A 19,647-nucleotide genomic window follows, 5' to 3' on the forward strand; every position below is an offset into this window, starting at 1 on the left:
CATTTTTGTCTTTCTAGCCTGCATATTGTTTGAATCGTCTGCTAAACATAATTCATTAGTAGCAGTACTAAGAAATTGTGATGGTGGTGGCTTATTAGTTCTGTTAGTAAGTGTGTAGGCTTTTGTTGATACCTGTAGTATGCAAACACTAATGTTTAGAGTGTCTTCTCTGATGGTATTCAATGAAATCATCTCTGTAGGCTTAGTCTGCTTAGGGTATGTTAAAGTAATTTTTGGTTTTCGAGATGCTAGAACCTGGTCAACATTGTTGGCAGTGCCTCTGTTCTGCACTACAACCATAAAATTAAGCTTTGTAAATTGTCTAACATCCATCATAAAGTGTTTCCTGAAGCTTCGTTAGGGCAACGTGCTGGATGTGCATGTTTTATGTTTGCACATGCTTGGCACCCAATGTAAGCAGGCATTTGCAGATGCTTTGATACTTTCTCGCATATCTTTTATGCTGCTGTGAATGACTGCCTCGCTTGACTAACATAGCGTATGTTGTGGTTTGCTCTGTGATCTCTATGCTTTGTTGACTGTGTGGTATATATATACACAGCATGCTCTGTTTCCCCTTGTACTTCAGTAAAGAATGCTCTTTACTGAAGTACCTTGACCTCCAAGCATCAAAATTTTATGCTGAACTATCTACCAGAGGTTGCAAATGAGGGATCGGTTGCTCGGCGTTGCAGTAGATGGTACTCCTGCCAGGGTATTGATAAGCTGTGAAAAGTATTTGGTAGAAATGAGCTCAAGGTAAAGCCTGCTTCTGCTGCAGCTTTCCTGGCAGTAATCATCCAGTGGTGATTAGAAGGCATTGTGTAAACAGATTCAGATTAATAAAGGAACCCACTGTTCTGGAGATCTTGGAGCTGCTGTAAAAGCATTCGTCTTAAGGGTTTGCTAGTTTATGGAAACTGCCCATTCTTATTTGCTTTAACTCCTACGCTAAACTCGCTATGATATTATGAAACTGTTTAAAAATGCATTCTTTTAAATACTATAGCTCATGGAGAAGTCACCTAAAATCTGAATTTTAAATTGCCTTAGTTTAAATTAATAGAAGGTGCCATAAAACTAATGTATGAACAGCGTGTGCCTAAGGCAGCGTTTTTATTCTAGGCAGCGTTTTTGGCAAGGTCTTATTCACCCTTGCCTGCCTAAAACAGACTGCAGGATAGAAGCACACGAAAAGCCAGTGTACACTGTGCGACACCGTTAGTTGGCACATGGCGTTATTGCTTTTTTGCACTTTTCTTTCAAAAAGGCAGGTACCCAACTTTACCACTCAGGTTAACTGTAATAAATGTGCACTTTCCACTACAGTGGTAGTTCTGATGAGAACCTATAATTTCTTAGAGAGAAAAAGAAGGAAATGGCAACTGCTTGTTTGCACCAACAGCATTGCACTCTGTACCACCAAATTGGAACTGGAGCTCTGAACTATTTTGTCTTAAAAACCGGCAACGTCCTACGGCACACCTGCCCCGTAAAACGACCGGCGCAGTCATCGCATATCACGTCACGCTTTATCGCGCCGCGCACCAGACACTAACACGAGAGCATGCACGTTTTTTGCTTTCATTCGTTCCAGGTCTCGCTTTGCTTTGCACTAACACTGCGCCGTTCCCTGTCCGACCTTCTTCTCCCCCTCCTCTCGTTCCCTTGCAGTGCTGTGGAAGAAAGTCGAAAAGCACTGCTTGTTTCTTGCAGACGACGCTTACCCCCGGTTCCAGCGCGTCCGCGGACGCCTCCCCCTCCTCCTCCAACAGACCGCCGCGCTCTTTGCCAAGCGCGCCAACGCCACCCGCCGCCAATACTTCCTTCCCATCCTCACCATCCTCATCCCCATCGCCCTCTTCATTGTCTACGCGCTTTTGGACATCAAAGACGCACAGATAAGCGACTCAAGCTCGTCTCGACTCGTCTACGACCTCGGGCCATTTGCCGGCTCGACGGTTGGCTTTCTGGACACGGTCGAGCCGGTGGTGCGGCCGCTGACGACATTGTACGAGCGCGCGATGGCGGCGCAGAAGGTCGACGTGAAAGAAAACGTGGGAGACCCGAACGAGTTCCTTCTGGACATTGCGAGGAAGAGCTTGTCGGAGTACGAGGGCAAGTACCTGGTCGGCGGAAGTGTGGAGGGCGTCACAAAGCTGGTAGCGTGGTACAACGGAGAGCCGCTTCATTTGGGCGCCATGTCTCTGAATCTGGCGCACACGGCGGCGCTGAGGTACGTCACTGAAGAGGACGACGCCGTGGTCTCAGTCACCAATTGGCCGCTCCCGGGGAAGCTGGGCTACCAGCTCTTTGCTGGCATGGTGAGTTTTTGAACGCGTGACATTTGTAGGGATCTGGACACAAAAGCACCTCTTGGCAGTTTCGTGTCCAGATCTTGGATGCAGCCCAGGCTCAGGCACTTAAAAGTCGGTTTGGGTGCGGTGCATGGTGCCACTCAGGATACTGCGACTCGTGATGCCAGTGAAAAAAAACTTGCAGAACCCTAAGTGGCCTCACAAAATAGCCACATAGATAACATATTTCACGCTCGTCTGAAGAGCGTCACAATGCCAAACTAGGAAAATCGTAACGCTCTCCTATTTCTACGAAGTCCCCTAAAATAAAATTGGCAACTTTGACTCGGACAAAAACCAGAAGACGAAGATGAGTTTTGGCAAAAAAGAAAGCAAAAACGCACTACTTCGGTCGTATACTAAACAAACTACTACCGTTTGATTCAAAGGTTGAATTGAATGCGCTGGTATTCGAAGGTATATATCAGGGGTGGCCAAACCGCGGCTCGCGAGCCGCATGCGGCTCTTTGCTGGTCCAAGTGCGGCTCGCAAATCCCTCGTAAGGGGACCCCCCCCTTTCCCGCATTTTCCCAGGAAACAAGAAGGGATTTCAGGCAGAATGAAGTACGGCTCGCGGTTTGGCAGCCTTTTATTTCCATACGTACTGTCGTACAGCCTTGTGCACTCATAAGTACAGTCAGACTGAACAAAATTTAAACTTGCCCCCCCCCCCCCCCGTGGCTCTTAGAAGTTTCGTGGTTTCATTTGCGGCTCTTAGGCCTGGTCGGCCTGGCCACCCCTGGTATATATTCTGAAGTTACAAATTGTTACTCAAAAGCTTAGATCATTCATACTAACCTGCTCATCTAATAGACTTCTTCCAAAATTTGAAGCGCCCCATCGCGGCAAAGTTCCACACAGTGCACTTTGGGAACTAGCAGGCCACTCAGTTTCGGTTTTGATTGAGCAGCTTTAGTTTCTGCTGTCACGCCATGACGGAATGTGCTCCTTGCGTTTTCAATTGTCTGACTTCCCATGAATGTACAATACACTCATTCTTGAGCAATAGAAAAGGAAGGCCGGGGCACTTTTCTTGGTTTTTGACATGGCAGATGTTGTGCTTGCGTATGCAAACATAGTAAGACGTGGCTTACTCATTTCTCATCCCACGATTGTATCTTTGAGCTCAATTTTAGTAATCCTGTCTAGTACCAGGGAACTACAACTGAATTCACTTTGAGCCCTACACATATTTTGTTTGCCAAACATCCGCTTCTTGTTACTTCATTGGGCGAAAAACGAGCCGCATTCTGACAGGAGTCTCAAAGTTGTGCCCAATGTTGGCACATAAACTATTAGGGAAACGCAATAAATTCAACCTCACTACAGCACAAAAGTTAATATCCCCCATTCAAATTTTATGCTGATTGGAGAGTAAGTTTTCGCAAGCGCTGAGATCGGCTAGCTACGATGGAGGCCCTAACGGGCGTCCCCTACTCCTCGCTAAGCCTTTTTGGAGCAACTTTTACCAACTCCCAACATCTTTGTCTGAACGGTCAGAAAGCAAACATATAACAAATCTTATTGCCATTAGCAACCGTCAAATGCGCTTTTCATCCTTTAGTTTGTTCGTTTCACTGCATAGGGGTTCATGCCCATATATGTGCCGTCTGCCGAACGGTGCCACATTCTTTACGCAAGTGCTTGAGAAAAAACAAGTTTTTTGGTCTAGAGTAACATTTTAGAGACGAAGAAGGAAACAGCGCCAAAAGTATGGAGGACAGAGAATGAGGAACACACGGACCGAGCATTTTAGATTTGTTTAAACATGGGAATGCAACACGAGCAGCCATTTGGTTGCGTCTGCTTACATCGCCTCAGCACTGACCTTCGCAGAACGTACCTTCGCCGAGAAATGTTTGTGCGTCACAAGCTCCAAGTTGGCGGTGATCTTTGCCCACTTTACTGGGTTTTCCAAACCGAGTGCAATGTCGTTCCCTATTGAAAATCGCAGTCGTGAGGATGCCGCCGACGTCGCCGTCACAACGCCGCCAAAGTGGCCGCAGCCATGCTTGTCTTGCCTTTAGCCAACTTCTCATCACGAATCCTCCTTGGAGGAGCGCTGAATTCATCCACAGTTTGCTTTTTAGTCCGGCCGCCACCTGCTTTTTGAATGAGCCTAACTTACTTTGTAGACCAGTCATAATGCGCAGTTCAGTCCCTAACACCCCGAAAAAACCAGCACCTTCTCAGTTTTGTTAGGACTATTGTTTCGACAAGGCAGACGATTGTGGGCCCCCGAGAATGGAAACAGTCGCGAGCGACCGCAGCACCACTGACGCTCCTTCAAAAAACCGTCGTCATACGACCTGTAGCGTTTCAATAGTTAATGCACACTTTTACAGTTTCTAGGAGCCGATCTTGTCTGATCTCACCTAGAAAGTATGCTGTTGCGGGCAAATAACAGTTCATCGGCACTGCCGTGTTTTAATATAACTGGTATTCGACTTTTGATGGTTTACAATATCAGAATTTTCAGCCGTAGAGGAAATTAGAATTCGGTCAGGACCGGCACTTCCCTTTACTATAACTGGAGTTTTACCATGTGCGGAGTTACTATACCAGGGTTCTGCTGTATGACCTTTGTTGCCATTGCATCATCAATCATCATCATTTAACGCCCTTTGGCAGATATGGCTTTTGTTGCCAGTGTGCCATTAAAGCCTTAATCGTCATCAGCTAATGCCCTTTGGCACAATAGGGCCTTCATGCCATTGCACCATTAAGACCTTTATCATCATCGCCATCATCTAACACCCTTTGATGTAAAATGGCTGCAGTGAACTAGAACATCAAGTATTAGTGGAAAAAGCAGCGGCCTCTGTGTGAGGCACATCACCCTGAATCCACCAGGTGGTGTTGGCGCTCTTTTCCCGAGAACTGCCCAGCCTTGCTCGCATACGAGAACCGCAAGCAGGGCAGGAGGGCACAGCACGAGCTTAATAAGGTCTCGACACCAGCAATGCGCAGCTTTCAACATTCTTGGCTTCAGACGGCCGATGAGGCATGGTCTCTGCTCTTTCCACTACTTTTAGTCCTAGTTAAAGCCTTAATCACCATCATCATTTAGCTCCCTTTGGCGTCATTAAGGGTTAAATCATCGTCATATCATCAACACCCTTCAGTGCAATACAGCCTTCGTTGCTGTCGCGCCGTTAAAACCTTAATCCTTCTCCTCCTCATCATCATCATTGTCTAATGCCCTGTTCCGGTCTTTGGTGGTTCCGACAGTATGACCAGACATCTCGGATCCTCTGCTCGGTGTTCGTGCCAACGGCGCTGGCGTTTCTGTCGTCCTCTTTCGTGCTGTTTCCGACGCACGAGCGCGTCACCAAGGCCAAGTTGCTGCAGCTGATGGCCGGCGTTCCCGGCGTCCTCTTCTGGGGCACCACCTTTCTCTGGGACTTCCTCATCTTTGCCATCTGCAGCACTGCGATCATGGTGCCGCTCCTCGCCATCAACCCCAACGGCATCTTCCTGTCGAGCGCCGGGCTTGCAGGTACCGCTCCGTCTTGACAAATGTTTTTTTTTTTCTTTTTCTTATTACAGTAAACTTTTACGTATTTACTCGCATAATGAACGCAGCCCCCCTCCCCCCCCCCCGGGTACCAATATTTGGACTTTTTGCGTGATGAACGCACCTCCAGTTCTCGGCTCCACGAGCCTTGATTTGCGTCCGACTTAGCTAGCCACCATGCCCACCAAGCCATTTTTCTTTTGCCACCAAGCGGTCAGACCAAGTCAAGCCAAGCCAAGCCAAGCCAAGCCGCTCTGGTAATGGCTGCAAGTGCATAGTTACGGAAGTGATCAACCGTGAAATAGGGCGGCGCGCACACTTGATGAAGCTTGGGTCGAGGATTTGCCCAGTCCCGAACATTGTTTGCCTATCGGATGCATTGGTGTCAACAAGCATGCCGTCCTCTGTGGTTAACTTTTGGCCAGTGAAATCGTGAAAGTCGTAGGCCTAAGAACGATCATGTTGCTCTCCGTGCTGAGTGAGCTTCATGGGGCGCTTTTCCTTGGCAAAAGGCAAGCCGAAAGTGCCCTAAAAAGGTTAGCACTTTATAAAGCATGGTTGCTGTGGCATGCCCACGACCAGCTGTGGGTATGCCTCCATCAGTGGAGACGTGCCACAGTACCTTGCCTTGCCGTATTGGCACCTAATATGACATTTACACGAAGTGTGTAAATGCAAAAATTTTACCTCGCCTAATGAACGCAACCCCCATGTAAATGTCAATTTTTCTGGAAAAATGTGTGTGCATTATGCAAGTAAATACAGTAATTGAGCAAACTTCAAGGGACACAAGAAAATAGTTCATTTAACTGAAAGCTCACTAAACTGAATACAGTCAAACCTCGATGTAACAAACTTAGATCTAACGAAACCCCCGATGTAACGAAGTACAAAGCTTTTTCTAACCGCAAGTGTATGCACGCCATGCATTTTTTACCTCCATGTAACGAAGCCCCGTTTGCCGAAATTTTGATGTAACGAAGTTTCATGGCCAATTCGTCACAAACGTTTGGGTCCCAAAGGAGATTTTGGGAAGCACATGCGCTGAAACGGGCCCCCGATAAAGGGCAAAAAGTGAAACGGGCCGAATCTGGCGAGTGTGGTGTACAGAACGGCCATTAGAGACACTAGAAGTGCCGCCGTTTCGTTCGTCGGCTTCGTTCGCACTGCGTAGTTCGTTTCGAGGCCTAACTAGACGCGTGCGTTTCTCATCGTCCTGGTTGATGGAGCTTTGAAGGCGATGGAGCCGCTCCCGACAATGTCCACCTCGACAACTTTCTATAAGCCGACGCTGCTGTCATTGCAACGGAGGAAATGACCAACGAAGCGATAGCTAGCGATGTTCGTGGGAACTTTGAAGACGGGGACGACATCGAGCCTGATGATTAATTCACCTGCGATGTGCCGAGTAACCGTGAAGTGGTGGACGCGATCGATGTCTTGAGGCAGTTCGTGAGCACACAGCTAGACAAAGACGCGATGCAGGCCATCTCGTTATGCGAACGTCGCGTGATGCCGATAATAATGCCAAGAGTGACCCAGATAAAAGTGATGGACTACTTTCAACCGAAATAAAGGCGTCCTCAATGAGTTTTGTGCACCCGAGAAACATTTGTGGAAACTTTCTTTAACGTTAGCCCCGAATTTCTATCTGGTGAAATTTCAATGTAACAAAGTAAATTCCGAATTTCACCGACTTCGTTACATCGAGGTTGGACTGTATATTCACTAGAATATGGAACAGCATAGGGCACAGCACACATAGAGTCAAAAATGTGAAATGCTATTGGTGGAGTCATGTATTCAAGCTTCGACCTTGGTTTCACTATCAATGACAACGTCAATGATGGAATTCCATAGGCCTTCGTAACGTCCACTTGCCTTTGACCGTTGTGCAGACGCTGAAGGATTTTGAGCTTGTTTGATAGAGACAACCGCTTCCGTTACGTCATACTCATTACGAAAGTGGGCACACAAACTGCCGTCCTGGCATTGTTACCCAAAACTAAGTCGGCCAAACGGAACCGATGATAAAGAAAAAATTAACCGCATCTCCACGTTGTGAATAATGTTGATTGGGGTGAAGCTTTGGTGGTGATTGTCTGCATAGACGCTGAGCCGCAGCATGCCGACCGAGCATTTCGATCGTTTTCATCTATGTGAGAAGGAGAATGTGTGGTATGGAATGTGGTTATATACGCATTTGAGCATTTGACCGCAGTGCCCTCTCGTCTATAAACATTGAGCCAATGCATGCAAAGTTTAACGCGATTAAGCGCGAAACACATGTACGACGAAACCGTCCGATCCGACGTGCAGACTGCCGGAATGACCTTGGGGGAGAGGGTTTTCGTAGCATCGGAGAGCGTTGAAAACCCTCGCCTCCGACCGTCGTCGGACGTCGGATCGGACGGTTTCGTCGTACATGTGTTTCGCGCTTTATATATGCATTTGACCGCAGTGCCCTCTCCTGTATAGACGTTGCGCGGCTACATGCAACGTTTCATCCATGACATCCACATCTCTTGAGTTACTACCACATCTCAGAGCCCCCCTACTCATCCCGCAGTCGTGGCCGAGTGGTTAAGGCGATCAACTAGAAATCCATTGGGGTCTCCCCGCACAGGTTCGAATCCTGTCAACTGCAAAAACATTTTTTTTCGCCTTACACGAGCACTAGCAGGGTCGATGTGAGCACGGACGCTGGACGGACAAGGCTAGACTCTAAGGAGCTTTGCCCCTAAAACAGACACACCATGTGGTTCGTTTTCGTCTTCTGTATGGCTGCTTTTTCTCGGCGACGCTGTAACAGCCAGCGATGATATGCCGTGGCTGCAGAGGCAGCGGAGGCGGGGCGGCAGGCATCGGCTGTACCAGCACTGCAAAGCACAAAACTTCGTTAAACTGATTTTAAAAATAATCGTTGGTCCACTGATCAAGTTCGTAGAACTGAAATGTTTGCTATTCCGAAATCTGTTAATTCGTTTGACTGAAACATCTTTGCATAGAATGCATAGGAAAACTGCCGGGGATTTTTTTAAAGTTCGTTATTCTGAAATATTTGTTAAAGCGACATTTGCTCAAGTTTGAGCTTAATGTAGTTCCTTTTTCAAAAGTTTGTCGGACAATGCTGGCGGCTGCCACAATATTTTGGGCTTCTACTCCGGTGTGAAGCCCGGAGTCGTAGCCCAAAGCGAGTTTATGTTGAGTGCCAATGCAGCACTCACGTCGAATAGGTTTGCACCCGAGTACATGCTGACGAAGCAATCGTGTCCAATGCACGCTCAGGGTGCATACTTTCATTCGCCACCAGACGGCGCATATTTTTGAAAATGGTTGGGGGAATGTCCTAAAAGTGTAAAGAAAATTACCATTTTTTTTTAACACTTGAGATTGGGTGGAGTAGCTCGATGCAACCAAAAAAAGAAAACGTGAAAAGGATGACAAGATCCGACGTCTCGAGACGTCGGTTTTTGTCGTCTTTTTCCCGTCTCTTCTACTTTCGTTGCTTCAAGTTTCTCCACCTAGTTTTGGGTGCTTCGAGAAAAACCGGGAACTTACACCAGCTCGCCTACACCGTCGCCATACTATCAAGAAAAAAAAATGAGGCGAGCGTGAAAAGGAGCGACAGAAGGCATGGAAAAAAAATGAAATGCGAATGATGCAATACCTGACACAAAATTAAAGAACAAATAGCCAACGTTTCTCGTCTTTCCAGGGGCCACCTACTTCCTGTTGCTTTTGTATGGCTGGGCAGCCATTCCCTTCAGCTACCTCTTCTCGTACGTGAAGAAAACGCCGTCGGCTGGCTACGCCCTGTTGACCACGATCAACGTCATTACCGGTAAGTCCAAGATTCTCTTCTCTTCGCGTTGAAACGAGGCAGGTGAAGGCTGGCTCGCACATGTGTGCTCCAGTGGATTGCATTTTCTCGTATCCGCCTACGACATAATAGCTTAAGACATTGAGGAAATAAACGCAGTAGCTGAGTTTGAGACATTCTTTCCCCTGCCTTTCTTCTTCGACCAAGTTTCCTTGCCTTTACCACAGTCTCGGGTTTTCTACATCATGATGAGGGCACGGCGGCGTCACCTGTTGGGTAACCCTGGAAATAGTTCAGTCCGGCACGTGTATTTTAAATTATTTTTTCAAGCATTATTTTTTTACTTTTGTCTCGAAAAAATTTTCTCGGAAATACTGCAAAGCTTCGGTCTAGTTATATACGCTGGTTGGATTCCAAGGCCGGCGATGGATGGTGACAGTGTGATGCACTTGAGGCCACTCGGATGCAAGTGCGCTAACCACCCTCAGGCCTATGGGTGCTTCGTGCAGAGGGCAAGATTTATGCTACACGATGGGATTAAGCGATACCAAGGGGTTAAAACAACGTCGTCTGCTGCAATTGGTCAGCGGCGTGGCGCTGACCAATCGCAGCAGACGACGTTGTCCCGATCACTTGGTTCCGCTTGGTCCCGCTGTGTATGATAGGGCCCTAGGTCGTATGGAGGAAGTGACGTGGCGACTGATGCCAAGTTTTTTTTAGACCGATAAGGTGCGTAAAATATCTCGGTAGCCCCGCTGCGCTGGACTCCTTGGTCTGCAGCGTTCCTGTGGTGCGGTGGTTTGCGTCGATGAAGCCAACCCTTTGGACGACAGAAGTATGTCTGGTCTTGTGGCTTTCTTTTCAGGTTACGGGCACAGTTTTGAAAGCAGAATTACGAGTGTCTCTTGACACGCCGAAAGGTTCAGATTCTGAGATAAATATATAGAGCGACACCGATCAAGGTGCAACTTGGTGATGTAAAGGGCACCGCGAGAAAGAAGGTGGCAGCTTGCCTAATTGTTTCCTAAATGGCTCAAAATCTCTGACAATACAAAAATCTGAGCATCTAAAAATTGTGTGCAAACCTTTGGACTAGCAGTACTGGTGGCATTCTCCATCAAATGTATACAATGCAAAATGCAAAAAAAAAAAAAATAAATAAAGGAAGAAAAAAAGAATTAAAATTTGTGCAACATTTACGTTGTGACTCGAACGATTCTGAAATTTCAGTGATGTGATTGCTGCGCCAATTGCGCCAAACTGCGCCAAAGGGCTAACCCTGCTACATCCTGCTACATTTCACCGAAATATGGCTAATCTGCGCCAAGCCTGCGCCAAAGGACCAATTTCGGTAGCCTTTCAAAAACGAAACTAAGAACCGTAATTGAGCATGCAAGAGCTAGGTGGCACAAAACGCCGCCCGACACAAAGTACCCTGCATCAATCGTCCATTCGGTCTTGCATGATTTTTCCCGTCGTCTTGCGTTTTGCGCTCTCGTTGTCTCGGAAATCTCGTCTCGCGCCTTTTTCTTTTTAGAGCGCAGCTCTTAGGGGCCCGTTTCCGGCTTAAGCGCCCTCGGCGTAACCGCGAGGTCACGTGACCCCCCCGAGGTCACGTGACCCCCCCGAGGTCACGTGACACCCCTAGGTCACGTGACACCCCTAGGTCACGTGACCCCCCTAAGGTCACGTGACCCCCTGAGGTCACGTGACTTCTGGGGGTCACGTGACCCAATGAAGTCACGTGACCTCAAGGAGTCGCTTATCCCTCAGTACGCTTCCATCTTTCTCCTCAAGAGCTGCGCTCTAACCGGCGTTACAGGGAATTGTAAACGGCTTTCATTTTTTTTTTTCTTTTTTTTTAGCGATAGACGTGGGCGTGTGCGGATGCTCCGACGTTAGTGTGCCGGGTTCCAGCCATGCCGTCATGCTGTGAAACAAAACCATGTTTTTGCATGGCGAGAGTTACTTTGTGAGCTGAAGCGCTCGCGCGACCACAGTCGCCGTGGTCGCGCGACGTCGTCTGTTGCCGTCCCCACGTCGCTGCAGATATGGCGCTTTCTAAACTGAAACGCATCGACATTTCTGCTCTTGCTTAAATCATACGCTGCTATAAAAATCCCTCTTTAACTCAATTAATGCTTGGCGAAGTTTTGATTACCTAGGTTTCTCTCGGTGGGCTTTCTTTCGACAGGGACCCCGGTACGTGAAAACTCTGCCGCGAACGAAAGTTGATGACGAGAAGCGAGCTAAAGCATCGAAGGCAATGTCTGCACGCTGAACCCACACAGCGCGCTTTTTTGTCTCGAGTTCAGTCGTTGCACAAAGCGCTCCAAGAACTTTTTTACCTTGATTCGTAATGTCTTGCATTGATACTCTCAGGTTCTATTTTCCTGTGTGTTTAGCCTGTACCTCGCCTGCCGGCCTGGCAAGCACGTGCCGCTGGTCTTTTTATTGTCGTATGCTGGACAGTTACATTTTGCATACTATTTTGGGAACCAGTTGGTGGCATGGTTTCGGTTTCGGTCGAACAGCCGTTGTCTCCGCTCGCGCGGTGAATCACGTATAACTGCAAGCCTGCCGAAGTTGCCCTCACGTGCATGTGAACATGATTGCACGAGAGGCACCAGCTGGGACGCTTGCAATTCATTGTTTTAGGTTTGCTTACTTTTAAAAAAAATCGGCCACGTCGGGAACTAGTAAAACGATAGCAAGTGTTGTTTTTTGTTTTTGTTTTTCGGAATTTTTCGGCAACGCTTGCAGCTTTGTATACTTGTGGGATATCTCAGCACCACAAACACAAGCAGCGAGTTCCGCCCCAACACGTCACATCACAACACAACACAAAGTGGCCCTCGTTTGTCCAGCACTTAAAACAAATATTAATTTTTCTAAGAATATATGCTCCAAACGTCACTTTTTCTGCTCTGAAACACTGTTTTGGCTGCTCCAAAAGCCACTTTTGCTGCTCCAAAACACTGTCTTGGCTGCTCCAAAGTCCACATTTGCTGCTCCAAAACACTGTTTTGGCTGCTCCAAAAGGTGCTCCAAAATGGACTAGGCCAATCACATCACCGAAATTTGCTTATATTTTGGGGTCAACGTCTCCAAAGAGAAAAACGTTTTGGAATTTCTCCTTGCTCAAACATGTTTTGCTGCGTAAATAATGTGATAAATTTTAATCTTTTTTTTTTCCCACATTTTTCTTCTTGTGACATATACATATTTTATTTAGTCGTGTAACATTTTTTTTTCTTGGCAGTTCAGTGTTCTTTCTTTTTTTTTTTTTATATATAGACTGCAGGGTTCTTCCCGAAAAGTTTTTAGGGGTCGACATAACCACCATGTGAGCGGCGGGGAGGAGGGGGGGGTAGTTTGCAATGCAGCACGATCTGGCTTGCTGATAGAACACTCTTTACGTAGGTGCCCTAACTTTCTGGCCCTGTGAGTGGCGCCACGCTGCGGTGATGAAACAAAAACCAAATTGCCATGGGAAAGAAAGAAAGTGGGGAAGGAAAGGCGGGGAGCGAGCGAAGTGGCGAAGATAAAGCAAGCCACGGCGCAAGCAACCATTGAGCAGTCAAAGAAAAGTCCTCTCAGCTTTCTGCTCTCTGTCACTCACTGCCTGCGAAGTGAACTGCTGCACGTTCATTGCGCCGTTTATTTTGCATATCTCCTCAGCCAAGCACCAACTGCTGGCGACACTCTGCGGTTCCGCTATCCTTGTTTGAAAGAGTGGCGGCAGTTGCAATAAGACACTCTGACTTGGGGTGCTTAGGTGTGCTAAGTACGACAGTCTGCAGCCATGTGTGCAGGCAAAATCGCATCGTCATCCTGTGGCATAGTTGAGCGGTGGGGAGTCGGAGCGGTGGGCGGCAAAGCCACAGCACCGTGGGGAGAATCCTTATAGACTGCAGAGAAGGGTATACGTGCAAGCACGCTGGGAGCACCAGCTTAAACGACGTGCTTGCACTCATATTGTAACCTTTACAGTACTAGCTCATGCCACGGGGATCCTGTACGAACGGCCACCTTTGGTGAAGGGATGAATGTGCGAAAGATGTCGGGTGGACGATTTTCAGACTTGTGGCGGCAAAGCGTTTTCAAAATTGGGCGATGAACAGCAGAGCACCCACCATAAACAATATGACGTGGCACCCGATACCACAGAGTGCAGGCATGGCAAACTCTGGTTTAGCATGCGGGAAACCTTTACGAACGCCCGTGTTTCAGTAACTGATAATGTCGCAGACGCGGCAGATTCGCATTTAATAATACAATATACACGCGGGAGACAAACTCGCATGTCACGAGAACCGTTAGCGCGCGCGCAGATCGCAGAAACTGGAGTTCCGTGGCGTGGCAAAAACACGCGGGAAACCGCTACGAGCTTGCATGTCGCAGAAACCCATTATGGGCTCTCAGATCACGTGCCGACATTCCGTCACATGCGGGTTCGTATGCGAGTTTGCGCGCCACGGGAACCAATGCCGCAGATTGCGGACGCAGCGAATTCACATTTTACAGTGCCATATACAAGCGGGAACCCACTAAGAACTCGTTTGTCACGTGGGGAGTGAATGACGTTTTGGAATTTTTAATCCAGAGTTATTTACTCATAGAAATGAAAAAACCGGATGGGCGGTTCTTCGAGCAAAGGGCGTTCGTATGAACTTTCACGGCAAACAATTTTTTAAAGCACCTCTTTTAGTGGGCACACTACGCTCTATCTCCTCCAGGCGTGATGCTGAGCATCGTGATATCCGTAGTCTTCTTCCTGGGCAAGCTGAAGGTGTTTGGCATCGACGAAGAGGCCCTGGCCAAGTCCATGTGGGCCCTGAGGCTGGTGCCTGGGTTCTCGGTTACCTGGGGCTTCGCCAACATCCATGAGATCGGCGGAGACCTCCGCAGGTGCTCCCAGATCCCGGAGGCCATGCTCAAAAGCTACTGCCCTATGGCGGCGGTGTTCAACATTGAAGTCTGCTGTCAACGTATGGATCGCTCTCTTTTTTTTTTCTTCTTTCCGTCTTTTGGCTTTGTTTACGTCTGACGGGTGCCCAGAATGCATCTTGGACTTTTGTGTTTAGATTCTTGTCCCGTCCGATGGCACCATCTATGGGGTAGCCTTGGAACCTTTTCAATTTGTCCGAAGGTTACTCAGTATTACAAAATCAAACCTATAGTCGTCTGGAAATAGGGCTTCTGTCCAAATATTTTCTATTTGAATTTCGAGCATCTAAGCCTTTCACTACAGCACAAATGCTTCAACGAAAACCTGGCCGAACTCGTGAAGGTTGTTCCTAAGCTTTCACGTGTCCGTTTCTAAGCTAAATTATTTTGAATATAACTATGTTTATTGACTGTAGTCTCCGAAAATTCAGGTCCTATGTTGCGTTGCGAGTAAACGACGCATTTGACATACAAGTAAATCTACACGATGCCCAGCTATGCCTAATTGAGGGGATTTGAAATGTTCTTGCTGTATACAGATGCCTTTTCTCTAGTCACGAATGATTAATGCAGGTTCCTGGGACGTCTCTGCCTAATTCATACTCATGCAAAATAGCCAGTTTAATTTTTGAAATTTTACTGAAATGCAGATACAACATTCACAAATTTCACAAAATTTTCATTTCTCTTTAAGCACACCAAACGCGTGCGTACACCATCCCACATTGAAAGTGCGCTTCCCTCTTAGGCACGCGGCTGCAATATTTGTACTTTTCACTAGTGATGGACCGAATCTGCCAAACTTCAGATTCGGCAAAGATTCAGAAAATTCGGCAAATGTTTGCGCACGTGCGAGGACACAATGGGGCCAGCGAGGCCATGATTTCCGAATGGATGCCGTGCGGTTACGATTGTACATTGTAGTACAGTAGTACGGTGAGGTGCGCAGCAGGCGACATGGTAACTGTGTGTTTGTCAGCCTTTGCGAGGGTGCTTCTCTTAAATATTTTCTGCCTCAAGGACGGAAGATTGTGCGCAAGTGAAGCATGATGTGGTACATTCTCTTGGCAGTTGCAACATGGTAGTTGCAACATCGGCTGACAAGAACTTTAAAGTACTCCTCGCAACTATGTTAATCCTGCTTTTGACTAACACATAGTTTGTGCCAAGAAAAATTTAATATTGCTTTTTAATTTCCGTTATTCGGCGGTTTTCATCGATGCGCATGAAACTAAACACAACTATCATGCTCGACGTTGCACATCGGACATTTCTGACTCTTTCCATCTCCCTAAACGTCCGCGTCGGTCCCAACATCAGAAACCGGCGTTTTAATAGTTGAAAACGAGACGTCGCAAATATGGTACGCACACTTTCATGAAAAGCTGGTGTCAAGTGACTGAAGTGGAAGGACATGCATACTTGCAATAATGTGATCTCTTTTGGTAGAGGCTCAGCAGCCGTAGCATTCATTTTCGGTGACTCGCACAGAAAATAAGAACACAGTGTTACCGACTTTATTTTAACAATGTGCACACACTTGCAGGCTTGCGCTAATGAGGCCTCAAAACCAAAACTTGCGTATCTTGACTGCGTGCGCTTCTACCCAACCTCGTTGTCATACCACTTCTGCAAGAAGTCGCTGTAGAATCGCCAGGAAACGCAAAAAAAAATGACACCGATGCAGTTACATTGTAGAATATCACCTTATGTAGTTATAACTGTGTCAATATGCACTACACGTTGCATTTAAGGTAAAAAAAACTTTTTCGCCAGTAAAAACGAAGTATCAACTTGAAGTCCGGCAACAATGTATTTTTGCCGAATCTTTAGAAAAGTAAAAAAAAACTTCGGCTTTGCCGAATTCCAAGAATCGGCTCCGAATCTTTGATTCGGCAAAAGTTAGGCCCATCACTATTTTTGCTAGTTGATCGCGACGTTTTTAGCCCGTTGAGTGCACTTCTTTCTGAGCACCAGTGCACCGGGGAAAAGCACCATCCACAGAAGAGAGCTCCGCAAGTGTTGCTTGGCAGGTGTCGCTTTCAGGTGTGCTATCCATTGGGATACTATGGTAGGCAAATGTGAAACGTTCCAGGGCTTCCCGACAGATATGTGCTGTCGAGTTATGAGCTGTAACAAATGGTTCCAGTGCAGTCAATTGCAGTTACAAACTTTTATCTGCTTTTCTACACGTCCTTCACCGGCCACCACAAAACCACCAGCATGTCGAAGGTGCCATACATGCTGGGACGACGACAGCTGTCGAAGTGGCTGGACTGAACTCCGAAAAGTGTCTATTGCGCCCTGTTCACTCCAGTGCTTGTTTGTCCAGGCTTACAGATCAGAAGTTTTGCGCAATGCATGTCATGCGAAACTTTTTTTTTTTTTCTTCTTTCTTCAATCGCAGCTTGTCCGGATGGACATGGACACTGCTACGTGCCCCGGTCGGCGTTCAGCTTTTCCGAGTTTGGCGCTGGGAGGGAGATGGCACTGCTCTTTATTGTTGGGATCTTCCTGTTTGCGCTGCTGGCCTTTTTTGAGTCCAACGTCTACGGCATCTGGTACTCCATCAAGTCCTGTCTTGGCAGGAATGGCAGGGACATCGGAATCACGCAAAGAAGTGAGTGGAAGCTGCCGTCGAGCAAAATGTCTGAATTCGTCGCGTAGGCTTACTTGGCGGGAAGGTTTTTCTTTTTTTATTGAAGTACCATACTGTATTTACTCAAATCTAACGTGCCCTCAATATTTCGAGGTCCGAATTAAAAAAAAAAAAAAAAAAAGAACGCCATGAACTCGACTGTTACGCGCCCCAGATTTTGTAGGTTGGATACAGAAAGGAAACTTTTTTTCACTTGGAACATTGAAGGTTTATTCCAAATGCTTCAATCTTGCGATGAAACGAACGGCGCTGTCTCTCGGCGGCAAGGTCGTCATCACGACGATGGTCCGGTACAGCGCCTGTGGGGCGGTATGCATCACTCATCGTCGTTGTCGGACAACTCCTTATCGCTGTCAATGGCCCAAAGCCATTGACATGACGTCCATAGCGTTAGAAATTCCGCAGTTCTTGAAGGCCTTGATAACCATGGCAGACGGGATCATGCGCCATACATCTTTCGCCCATCCAGAGAAGTCCTGCAGCGATGCAAGTTTCTGGAACATTAAACGCGCGTGATGCGGCCCAATTTCCATCGCTGTCCGCGCACAATGTTACTTTTCTTTTGAATCCAGCATCATGGCGAACGCGGCGTGTCTTTGCAGTGGGAACTTCCACACTGATATGAACGCAAGAAACACACGAGCTGGCCACGCTCTAAGCCTCTCGGCCTCTTAGCGCGTAATGAAGCGGCCACTTTGAAATGTGGATGGCGATTTGGTAGCGCAGTTTTGGGTCGCACTCGATTCTAGCGCGCATGCGATCTTTGGACGTATTTTCCCGGAAAAAAGGTGCGCGTTAGATTCGTGTAAATGCCGTACTTGCCCAAAATAATGTCCACCTTTTTTTCTTCTTTTTTTTTTTTTTTTTTGGAAAACGCATTGAAAAATTGCTTGTAATTTATGGAACCGATATCAGGGTCACGTTAGAGTTACTATTGTTTTGTATAAAAACTAGGTGTGCATTAGAATTGGGTGTCCAATAGTTTTCATTGGGATACCGTGCTTACCTCGAGGGAAACATACAGAAAAAAATGCCTCCATGTTAAAATCGGGTGCAAAATCGATATCGGGGTCATGTTAGAATTATTGTTCATTAATATAGAAAAAATCTGAGTAAGCATTAGAATCTTATATACGGTATTATCAATAGTGTTCCACTGCTCACCACATGTGTGACGCACATCGCAGCACAGTTGCAGTTGAACGAAGACGCATAGGTTGTAAGCTCATCCCTGCCCAAACCAGAGTCTGGTGAACTTGAGCTCATGTTCTTTCAATCAAGTATTCAGGATTATTGTGCTCCAACATTTTCAGCACCACAGCAGTGTTATGTGACCAACATTTGGTAACAAAATTATAGCAATAGGACAAAAAACTGTTACAATGGATACACACCACCAAATCTCAGGTGATGCTCATTTTGTGTAAACGCTAACCTGCTACACTGAACTACCGATGCAGTGAGAGCCATTTTACTCACGTCTGTTGTGGTGAAATGTTGTTTTGGGGCCGGTCATGCACCTGGTTGTTGCTATAGGTGAATTTGCGACTGACAGACTGTAAGTGAAGTGAAAACTTGCCTTTTAGTCGAATGTGACTATATAATTATAATCTCTCTCCAGCTATGTGACTATACATGAAGAAAAAATGTCTGCTTTAGCTCTATAAATGTATGTACATATAGCCACAACCAAGTGCCTAACAAACCTACTAAGGCAACATCTCTGCATTGCAAATTCACAAGCAGTAGTTCAATGGCCTGAGACCTGCTCAGAGGGACTGCTGCATTCAAACTTCTAGATACATATCTTTAAAACTGCACCTTTACATGCCAGAGTTTTTCATTTGTGGATGCATTGTGTTTGGTGAGGTAATTAGGGTCCAAGTCTGAGTTTTGAAGATACTACTTTGGTTGTAATCATTCTCCTATTGCAGGAACATTTTGTCCTAAATATTATTTAACAAAGAAACAACCTTTTCTGCTATGGAATCTTATGGCCTCTTCTAACGCTGCCTGCTTGCCATTGTCTCTTATTCTCTGCGTTTCTTTTCATTCTTGTCCAAACAAGACATAGAAATGGGGAATGAAAGTGCGTCAGCGGTGGCGGAGGACACCGACGTGGCAAAAGAACGGGCGATAGTCGAGGAACTGATCAGGACCAGCCGTGCAGACGACGAAGCCCTGGTTGCCGTCAACCTGAAACGCTGTTTCAAGACGCTTCAGGTCAGTGTCGTAAAGACAATACTTTGGTTTTTCTGATAGGGACGTTGGTGCTCCGACGATTCCTCTATAGTCGCCGACCACGGACCTTTATTTAGGGGATGCGTTCATTGCGCGGGCT

General features: G+C 46.9%; 1 protein-coding gene across 1 annotated transcript in view; it reads left to right on the top strand.

Annotated features, from left to right (window-relative positions):
* LOC8028106 (phospholipid-transporting ATPase ABCA3) overlaps nt 1-19,647 on the top strand; it is a 71,767-nt gene that overhangs the window by 35,582 nt on the left and 16,538 nt on the right. Inside the window, 6 exon segments of the mRNA XM_040205420.3 lie at nt 1,675-2,324; nt 5,589-5,856; nt 9,593-9,718; nt 14,437-14,688; nt 17,055-17,267; nt 19,375-19,529. Coding sequence (XP_040061354.3) covers nt 1,675-2,324; nt 5,589-5,856; nt 9,593-9,718; nt 14,437-14,688; nt 17,055-17,267; nt 19,375-19,529 — 1,664 coding nt within the window.

The sequence above is a fragment of the Ixodes scapularis genome, unplaced genomic scaffold (genome assembly GCF_016920785.2).
Source record: "Ixodes scapularis isolate PalLabHiFi unplaced genomic scaffold, ASM1692078v2 PGA_scaffold4__175_contigs__length_147842914, whole genome shotgun sequence".
Taxonomy (NCBI): Eukaryota; Metazoa; Arthropoda; class Arachnida; order Ixodida; family Ixodidae; genus Ixodes; species Ixodes scapularis.